General features: G+C 43.7%; 1 protein-coding gene across 3 annotated transcripts in view; it reads left to right on the forward strand.

Annotated features, from left to right (window-relative positions):
- Positions 1-1605, forward strand: part of LARS2 (leucyl-tRNA synthetase 2, mitochondrial) — a 101589-nt gene extending 99984 nt beyond the window's left edge. For all 3 annotated transcript variants that reach the window (XM_083824993.1, XM_083824994.1, XM_083824995.1), the window contains exon 21: positions 1247-1605. In XM_083824993.1, the coding sequence (XP_083681119.1) occupies positions 1247-1426 (180 nt within the window). In that variant the 3' untranslated portion in view covers positions 1427-1605. The remainder of the gene's footprint in view (positions 1-1246) is intronic.
- The last annotated feature ends 9214 nt before the right edge of the window (positions 1606-10819 follow it).

The raw sequence follows: 10819 nt of genomic DNA on the forward strand, positions 1-10819 counted from the left end.
AGTCAAAAAAACAGAAGTGACTCATCCCAGCTGCATTTGAGACTTCATCTTGTCTGTCCCATCTTCCTCTCTCTGAGAATTGCTTAGAATATTTTATTTTAAATAAAATACAAACCAAGTAACTGAATTAGGTCTCTCTCATTTGTGGTATGTTGCATACACATATCCTGGATAAAATCCGCGGGCAAGCCAAGCTGTGTGCGTTTTTATGTCCAGGCTGTATGAAGCACTGTGTTACTTTTTAGGTGATTAAAAAATAGTTACGATGGTGTCTAGAGGGCAAAGAGTTGCAGCACCTGCAGCAGATTCTTATGCAAGCAAGTAATTTGATTGAACAGGATTAAAAATTTCAAATTGTTTAAGTTGCTAAGATGTAGGATTAGTGTTATTTTCATTAATCCGTAGAATGTACTTCATATAAATCTGAAAGCTTTAGTAATAATGAATTTTACGTTAATTCCAGAAGGATACTCAGTAGGACTCTGTAGTCTCTGTACATTGTTTAGTCTTATTTAATAACAGAATATATTTATAAGATAACTTTATAAATTAAAATGATTCCCACAGAAGGACCTATTCAGTTTTACTTACATGGTTCTGCCCTGCTGATGCAAAACCAGTATGGAAACTGCTCTGAAAAACAGCCTAACACAGGAAGACATTACCTTAAGAGGAGTTCTCATCTTTGTGGTTGGTGTTGGCTTAATGAGTCATGCTTTCAGTGAGAACACAGCATATAATAAGCTAGAGCCCATTTTCTAAAAATGAGTTAGTATTGAATCCTTTAGATATCTTTTAAGCCACAAACATTTTACTGTATCTTGTATTTGAATCTAAGGAATCATTTAGCTGTAAATTCCCAGTTGCACTCTAGAAGTATGTACAAACCAAAGTTCCCACGTAACTAAATGTTCACTGTCTCTCTATTCAGCCTGTGCAACTGTTTTGTTTTCAAGCTTAAAAGATCCCCGTATTACATAGTCATGTGATGCTTGCTCTCTTGAAGGCTAAAACTTACTATGGCTACTTCTTAAATGTTGCTTGAGTATCCTGAGTCACATTTTTATTCTCTTAATATTGGAACAGGCCAGGAGGTATGGAGAATTTTATCCTCTACTTAGAAAGTTTCATGTTGGAGAAAAGACAGCTTGATCCACTTTTTCCCCACATGTAATGAAATGGATTGGATTCAGGAAATGAATTTGTATAAATCAGTCTTTCCTTGTTCCATGTCTCTGTTTTTCAGATCAATAACAAAGCTTGCGGCAAAGTTTTTGTGCCTCACCAAGCAGCCCGCAATTTTGAAGAAGTCCACGAACTAGTTCTTCAAAGTGAACTTGGAATCAAGCATCTCCAGGGAAGAACCATTAAAAAGGCCTTTCTGTCTCCAAGAACTGCCCTTATCAACTTCTTAGTGCAAGAATAAGACTTTGCTGGGCTGTAAAGTGGAACAGGAATCTTTCAGGATGAAACCAATTCAAAAATACCGATTATGGTTATTTAAATCTCATGTAATGGCAGGAGAGAAATGTTAACAAAATTAGGGTGCTGCCAAATCTTCATTTCTACATAGAGAAATGCACAGAATTAAAAGTTTCTAATCAAGTCATGGTAAGATGCTGTTTGTCCGTATTCTCTGGGAGAATGAACAGGAGAACTAATCCAAGAACTAAATGATTGTAGCAGAACGTAAACGTTGTAAAGCACACAGGTTTTAGGTCAGCCTCAGGAATCTATCCTACTGGAAATTTGGCTTGGGTAAATGCAGAGGAATAAATAGGATTCCAGAACTAACCAACTGCCGTGAGTATGTGCTACACCAAATGTTAGGTGCTCTACAGTCTGTCAGCCTTTGCTCCCTGTATCTTATGTTTGGGTACCCTACCATGAATCAACACTTTTTGTAGTAATATTTTCTTAAAATATGGTGTTAATTAGTGCTGGCTAATTGCCTTGGGCATAGCAGGTAGCCAGATTGGGGTGGTTTGATCCATTTCACATATATCTCAGAGGCAAGCCAAGGAAACAGTCAGATGATTTAACTGAGCCCTGCCTTAGCCAGGATCCTCCTTACTTGCTGGCATATTTTTGTTGGTTCATACATGAGAGAGTCAAATTCCAGCAAATGCTGACAGTTGTTTCTACACAGACCAGATGGAAGTCACTTCCCATTCATGAGCCATCTCAGAGACTTTCCGAGGGAGTCAAGAAAGGGACGAGTCAGCTACCAGTAATGCAGCAGTGAAGGCAAACAGCATGCTTTTTGCTTCCGCTCCTAGTTTTTTTTATAGTGCCTAGATCATAAAACTTCAATCAACATTCTTTCTTCCTTTCTTTTTTGCTGAGGGTTCTTTAAGTAGAAATAGCAGTTGTTTCTAAAAATCAAGACTCAGATAGAATCAGACTTTCATAAAAGACAAAGCTGCTCTCATGCCTCATTCCAGCCATTTTATTTGTACACTGCATTGCTGTTATATCTACATGGAAATGCTTATTGTATTTAGCAAGTGCTTGAAAAAGGTTTTCCAAAGAGACAGTTACAGGGTTCATTGTTTAGGAATGCCTTTTCTGTAACAACTATTAAAACTAGCCACTTATGAGCCCTTCTGACAGCTAAGAAGTAGATGATAACAAGAAGCTAGGCAAATACAGAGGTCTGTTAACCCTCCATCCCAGCAGCCATCCAGATGGTGTATTAAATTGAAAGGAAACCAACAAAAATCTCCCACTTAACAGTAAATAAGTCCAATAGATCCTAAGCAACTAGGATCAGGATAGATCCTTTGCAGTGTCAGTACTAGCTGAGGAATACTAAAAATCGTTTTGTTTTTATCATTTTTGGTAGCAAAATTCTAGTTACCTAATAGAGATTCTGGGCTCAGTGAGCAGATTCAGCTCTACACTTCCCTAAATCTGCAACAAAACTCTTCTGATTTCTACTTCCTTCTGGACCATGCTAGTGCAGATTTTCTCTTCAGCTGTCCTTTGACACAAGAATGACTAAGAAATAGAATATTTATAATGAAGATACAGTCTTTGCTGTTTTAAGACTCCCAAAATCTTAGCCACAAAGGAATGCATTCAGACATTTAAACACAGGCCTTTAGTTGGAGTTAAAATAATTTGAATTCCAGTGTCTGCCTGACATATATGTTGTTATAAATTCATAAAACTCCTGTTCAGAAGCCCCTAAAAGACTGTGAAAGAGATCCTTTAAAGTAAAATCTGTAGCACAGCACGCTCCTGCTTTTTTCCATATAAAAGTTTAACACACCCGATGGAACCATTCAAACAGAGTTTTTCTTTGGGGGAAAGGTGACATGTTTGGTGTAAATAAAAACTTTTAACGTTTACAAGGGTGAAGAAAGATGTTGTAAGCCCAACAGCCCTATGGTGCCGTTAAACAAAAGCTGCAGTCACTGCAGGGCTGAGCAGCAGACCACAATGTTTACTGCTGTTAGCACTGGCGTGTATTTGCTCTTGCAGGAGGAAGAAGTGAATTGTAGATGTCGCTGATGCAGGCAAAAGGAAAAATAAGGAATGGATGTCTAGACACTAAAAAAGGAAAGGTAACGAACAGCGATGGCACAAAAAGTGTATGGTCAGAAGTCACGCCAACATGTTTACAGGATGTTGAAATTCAGTGTGGTCTAGAGGATACAAAGAGGTTTTGAAAAAGGGAATGGGAGAGATGATGTGGAAAGTCTGACAGAGCCTAATCCCCCAGTAAGTGTATGTTTGAAAGATGGCAGAGGTGCCAGCTGTGTAGTTTTGCAGTTGTCCTGACAGCTGCTGAAAGTTTTCGTTATGTTGACCTGATCTGAAGCATGATTGCCATTTGTTTTACAATAATTGTGACTTACAGGTTTGTTCTGTGCCTAGATTGGACTGATACTGACTTACAGGGTGTGGGCTGTTACCAAGTCTTTTTAAAATAACACAGATATCTGTCATTTATTTAACAGTTGTTACTTGTGTTATGGTACAGATGTATCTGCATGCTGAACGTGGTATAAAACGTTGTCACAGATGTCTGCCCTTGAAGACTTCAGTGTCAAATAGCATGGGGGTTTTAAATCTAGGTGTTTAAATCTGGAGTTTTAAATCTGGGTATTTGAGAAGTGAGAAGGAAAGGTGGTTGATAAATCGAACTGCACAGGGTTAGTCCCATGCAATAAAATGGGTAGGGTGCCACTGTTCTTATACCACGAAGTGATGAGCCAAAGAAGATGTGAGAGACTTGCTAAAGACAGTAGGATAGTCCCAGGGCAAATTCCTCCAAGAAAAATAAGAAACAGATCCACAACACAGAAGGTATGTTTTCTGCATCCTGTTACTCACTGTGATAGAAGACTGGTCATATAGACCCAGTCTATATCAGATTTCTATTTTTAAGGAATGTAAACTTAAAAATAGAATTATTGGCACACCCAATCTACCCAAATCATTCATATAACTGAATTTCCAAAATTTTGGAAAATTTGCCCTCAAACATCAACCTTAGAAAAATTAGCAAATTCCAGAAAGGCCACCAAGTATTTTTTCCAACACTGTTGACTTCATGAGAAGGATCCCATGGGATCCTGGGGTGATGGGGGCAGCACAGTATGTTGGAAGACACTGCTGCGTAGGAAGATGCGTTATTAGGCAGCAGTGTTTCATAGTCGTCTCCGGTGACTGAGATGGCATTTGTGTGTTGGTGCTGCTTTGCAGCACGGCAGTGGGGCATTTTAGTAAGGAACAATTTCTATTAAGGAATGTTAAGGAACAGTGTAGCAGCTTAGGGTACTACCTAAAACAGCCTTCTAGCCAGGGTGTCCTACCTGTGTGCCAAACAAAAAGCTATGCAGGGGGGTTGCTGAACAAGCATTTATTTTTCCATACGCTTCAACAGAATCCCAAAATTGAGATTTGGTGAAAAAAATGAAATCCATGATCTCTCTCTGTGATTTAGCAGATTAAATAAATCCTCAGAACTAGCGGCTGGTTAATGATGGCTTTTTTAATCTGACTTTGTAAAAGCCTGTTTGTTTCTTCTGGAGGGAGAAATTCTGCAGATAATGCAGGTCATACAGTCTCTCGTCTTTGTCTCCCTTCTTTTCACGTAAAGCCTCACAGAAAGCTGTGCCTCTGCTCTAAATTTTTTACAATTGACATGAACTAGAAAGAATGTTAATTAGCACTCTGCTTGTTGTTTGTTCCTCAGGAAATTTGCAGTATATTGGGCTTTTCTGAAAACTTTGCTATAAATGAGGACAGAGGGAGAAATCACAGGTTGTTTTTTTCTGGTTTGCAATACTTATTACAGTTTACAGAGAGGGGATTGGTTTCATTTATGTATATTTACCAACTTGGAACAGTGCATACAGTTTTTGCTGGGTGCTTTTTCAGCTCCAGTTTTTCCTTCAGTCCCTTCCTATTATGATCTGAGCTAATTTTGTATCAAAGGACTGTACTGTAAGAGGAGTGTTGGATGTGAAGGCAGGAATGTCACCAGAACCCAAACGGTGAATTCTCGCTGATTTATATCAGTCCAGGTAACATTAGCTTTTGACTTTAAAAAATATTGCTGGAACTACAGCCATGTTACTATTTATTTATTTATTTATAGAAGCAGTATTCAGGTCCCAAAGAAGCAGCATGACAGCCAGGCACAGCAGACGAGAGGCAGTTTTTAGCATGTTCCAGTCATAGCGAGCTGAACCGGAGCATTATCTCTGCAGGAGGGAACAGGATCAGAGCTCTCAGCTGCAGTGCAGATGATAAAAGAGATCTTGCTTGACATGCAGAGGAAAGGTGGGATTTTTTTTCCCCTTTCCTGAATGAGCTGACTTTCCGGTACCACAAAGCATTCTGTGATTCACGGAGCCCATCCGTCCCAGGAGGCTCAGAGTCGCACACAACCTTTGTCTTGTGGCACTTTCTTCACTCAAGTAAGCGCTGGGCAGGGCAAATCTGTTCTGGGCAAGCTCGGATCTGGTTTTAGCCCTCTCAAGCTGCAAACCAGCATCATCTTCCATAGAAAATCAGCTCCACTTCTGTGTTTAGTCAGAGAGTTTGAGCAGTTGAAAGAAAATGTTTTAGCTAGGTTTGTAAGTTGTTGGTGTCTCCGAATCAGAGTATTTTTGCCTGCATGTAGCAAGGTTACAGAGGCAAGTCTTGATGGCTTTTCTTCTATCCATAAGCCTCCATGTTGGCAACGAGAGCCTGGAAACTCAAAGTCAAGTGAATACTTGTGTCTGTTGTTGCATGAACGTAGCCCAAGCCTGAGAGAGATTTTGATCACAGTAATCTCATCAAAAACATCCTGCGATACTGAACATGGAGGACATTTCCTTGTATGCTCGTCTGCCTGCGCCATGCCAATTTGCACTCCATTTTAGGGAGCCTAATTGCTCCCTCAGCAAAGGAACATGTAAACAGAAAAAGCTGAAGTATAATCAGTTGAATATCCACATTCTTTCTGCATGTGCTTGTGATGCAGCCTGGGACATTTGGGGTCTTCTAAGAATTCTAAAAAGTTCTTTTAAGAGCTGGCCGGATCTTCTTCAATATAATTCTCAGCAGACTTTATACATCTACATGAAAATAAACATGTGCCTTTGTACTTGCTGTCTTGGATACAAGTGCCCAAGTCTTGATTTTGCACACACGTGGTGTAAGTCAGATGCAAGCTCAGACTTTTGCCTCCTGCGCCCCACTGGAGCTTAACAGTGGCTCTGTGGCTGCGCTCCCTGGGCTGGGTGCAAGGGAAGAAACCGCAGTCAGACCTAAGGCCCCGAACTTCCTTATCTCTGAGTAGTTGTTTGCATGTGCCAAAAGCGAGCGTAAAAGGTCCAAGGTTCTCCTAGTACACCCACTTTCTGCTGCCAGGAGAAACGCGCAAACTGCTGAGCAATGGGAGTTGCTCTCCAACAGCTACGCGTGGTGCCAGCAATGTGTGAAGCTGAATACACGCAGTCATAGCAGCTGCAGATGATCCAAGGCGCACCGGTCAGGAATAATAAACACAGGACAAATAGCCAGGGCAGAAAAGAGAGCGGTTTAATAAAGCAGTATGACACGTCGCCGGCATTGGCAGCCTGGATTTGTTTCTGATGAAGATTAAGAGAGTCGGTGTAACAGGAAACTGTTTTCTGCTACAAAGGAAAATCAATTGTTTTTTAAATACTCAGCAGTATAATTAGCAAATCTTACTAATTGCTGCAAAGCAGAAATACAGGCGTGCTTGCTATGCGGGCTAAGCCAAGAAAGTGTTGTGAAAAAACTGCAGAAGCTTTTAGAAATGAATATTTTTCTTAAGTACGTCTCCATCCCTGGAGATCCACGTGGCTGGATGAAATAGCAAGGGTGCAATAAAAATATGTTCTTTGCAATTTTCCCATGTGAAAGAGCATTCAAAACCATCTGTTAGTCAGAGAGAGATCCTTCCAGGACATGCACGGAAGAGCGGGTGGATGCACTGACTGCGTCTGCTGAGTCCACTCAAAGCCCAGCAGGATGATTATTGTGGGATGGCGTCCCACTTGCAGAGAGCTCTTCCAGCCCAGGATTACTAAAGGCCACGCGTGTTGGTTAAATAGGTCACCGTGCTGTTTGCATTACTGCGCTGATAAAGAGGCAAGGAAATGGAGCTGGCAAATTCTCCAGAGGAGTTTTTGTCCCGACTGAAGGCTCTTTTTAGCAGAAAACAGAAACGCGAATTTTTCCATATTCTTTCAGGCAGGGGTAGTGAAGAGGAAAACTACCAAAGCGTTACTTCAGTGTAACTCTGAAGCCACCAAAAGCAGGCGTTTGGCCTGGTGGACTGACAGCAAAGGGGGCCCAGGATCACACCCACCGCCGCTGGTGGCACCTGGAGAAAGGGAAGAGAGAAATGCAGGCAGCGCGCTCTGCCCCAAAGCAGCTGCAGCAGCAGCTGGCCCAGTTGCCTGGTGACTGGCTTTGGCTTTCCTCCGGGATAGGATAGATATCGAACCACTGCAGCTTTCCTTGTCCGGGCCAGGCACCTCCTCAGCAGCCCAAAATTTCTCCTGCCCTGGGGTTTAACCCCATGTGCACAGAGGAGAGGCACTGCTGCGTCCACACTCGCCCCACAGCAGCAACTCGGGATGAGGGACCCTGCACCAGGACCAGGGTGGCATCGGCCTTCCCTGCCTGTGCTCCTTGGGGTTAAATTTGGAGGCAAAGCGGGAGGAGGCAGCCAGGGCAGGCCTCCCGGAGGAATGCAGAGGCCCCTGGGGCAGCGGTGGGGAGGAACAACATCTCCAAACTGCTGCATTCCCGTAGGGGTTTCTGAAGGTGGAGGCTGAGGTTTGGGCTCTCCGCCCTGACAAAGTCCCTTTCGGCAGCCCAGCACCCGCCAGCAGCCCCACTTTTCTGCCTGCTGTCCTGCCCAGGATCACCTGCCACAGGCAAAAAAAAAAAGGGGAAAAAAATCATCTGTTTTCTCTCCCTCTCCAGAAAAGGGCACACTGCTGTGTTAGGGACAGACAGTGCTTCCTCTAACACTGCCGAGGCCTGATTCTTACTTGCCCGCCAGCCTTGTCCTCCTGGTACAAAGCACCTGGCGGATGCAGACAAATTGCTCTTTTATTGAAAGCCTTTATTGCTTTCCTGCTAAAACGCACCACGGGCTGCACCTTTGCCTGTCACTGCCGCTGAGATGGGGCTGCCCGCGCCCCGGGTGGAGGCTTTGTGGCCAGCAAAGGGCACTGGGTGCTGCAGGATGCCCTGCGTGATGCCTGTGAGGGTGCAGGGGAAATCCCTCGGGTGGTTTTCATGCAGCATCACCCTTCGCACCACCCTCAGAGCTCAGCCAAGCATGGCCCCAGTGTTCATAAACGAACACCCTCATTCTTGGTGAGGGATAAAACCCTGCTGAACTGCCCCTACCGGGACAGGGGAAGCACCTCCTCTGCTGCACAGAAATTCCCCGCAGGGGTTTGGTGCCTCTCTGTTGGCCCCGAGCCCTTCTTCCGCAGGGCATCCTCCTGAAAGAGCTGCCTGCCTTCATCCTGCGGGCAGCTGCGTTTTCCACGTGGAGGGTGGCTCTGTTGCGAGTCATCAGCATTATTTTGCATGAGTAAATACAGAACGAAGACAGTAAATACACTGCAATGTGTAAGCCCTGCCCACAGGAACTAACGTGGATTAAATCAGTGATGGTTTTTCTCCCAGGGACAGTGTTTATATGAAGTTAATTCAAGTAGGAACGTACATTTTGGCCTTGTACTATGACAGCAGTTGAAGACCCCTTAATTCCGTAATAGGCACGGGCTGTAAAGCTCACAGGAACTGTAAAAATTTGGGCCGGTATCTAATTACAGCATAAGGGTGTGCAAGGCAGTGTAGTGTTACGTCTCCATTCTGGTAGAAAGTTCAAGTTAATCATCTCTTCGCTTAGGAATATCCCTGGCCCAAATCTCACAGAGAGTAAATACAAGCACAAGACTTCAAAGGTACTTTGCTGCCTAGCATTCACCGAAACCACCGCGCGTTAGGCACCGAGATGCCTTTGAGTCGCTTGGCTACGATTCCTGTCCGCGGGAGCCTGCAATCAAAGCGTGTGCTCATGCGTGCGGAGCCTGGAGCGAGGCCAAGTGCAGCTTCACAGTTCAGTATCTGAAGGTCTTCAGCAGCGTTTTCCATGTTGTCTGTGCATGCATTGTTCTTCACACAGCTGATTTTATCCTTTGGCATAGGAAGGAAATGTACTTTACATAGCTGGTGAAGGTCAGCAGTGTCAGCGCGTCAGTTCAGCAAGAAGGCTGCTTCCCCCAGAGGTGGAGAGCTCCTGCAGGTCCAACTGTAAATCAACTCACAGATGTTAGCTCGCAGATAAAAGGTAACGCAATGGTAAAATGCATGCACGACCCTTACAAAAGAAAGTCGGAAAAGGCCATGATCTGAGCGAAGTCACAGATTCTTCCTTGTTTTGTTTTTTGAAAGCTGAAAATAGATACTTCTATTCCAAAATAGATACCTCCATTCCAAAATACTTCTGTTCCACCAAAGGGTTTGTTTCCTAGAGGTCTGAAGAGCCTCATCTCAGTCCGCAGGAAAAAAAAAAAACACAGGAGGCATTGGCTGGGTCTCCACTGTGCTGCATAGGAGCTTACCTTAACTTGCTGAACTTTGCATCCTTTGGTGAGGAGGAGGGAAGAAGGTATGGGGAGGATGTGTGATTTCCTTCTCGATTGCTCTTTGCCTGTGAACATCGCAGATTCCTCCCAGGATAAAGCAGTGGGATTTATGCTCCATTCCTTATCTACGTGGTGCTGCATTTTCTCTTTGTAGTTCTCTTAGGTCACACAAATTCAGTGAGTCTGTTGTTTGGTACCAACTTTGTTGCTTATTGTTTCAGCATGTGACTCTCCCCATTTAAAACGAAAGCAGTAATACCTGAAACTGAGCCTTAGCATCTCAGCTAGCTCAGTTTCCAGAAGTGCGCTGAAGCCAGTGGGAAGGAGGGGGTGTCGAACGCCCAAACTGTCTGCTGTGGTTCTGCTCATCAGCTCTGGAAGCTGGGAATTCACAGCTTTGCACCTGGAAATTCCTGGACCTCGTGGAACAATGTTGCTAGTGTCCCATCCAAGTGCTGCCTCTGTCCTCTTTTCCTGACCACAGACACAACCAGAAGAATTCACCGTTCTGAGCAAAGCAGCAAAAAGAAAAACCTAGGATGGCCTTTTGGGAGAAGCAGCTTAGACCTGTGAAGTTATCCTCTCTGGGAGACAGTCTCTGGATTGTTTAAGCCTCCTTTCCCTGCCCACTCCAGGGGATGAGGTGGATTTGCCACCATGGAGGAACCTGGGCT

The sequence above is a fragment of the Anser anser genome (assembly GCF_964211835.1).
Source record: "Anser anser genome assembly, chromosome: 2".
Taxonomy (NCBI): Eukaryota; Metazoa; Chordata; class Aves; order Anseriformes; family Anatidae; genus Anser; species Anser anser.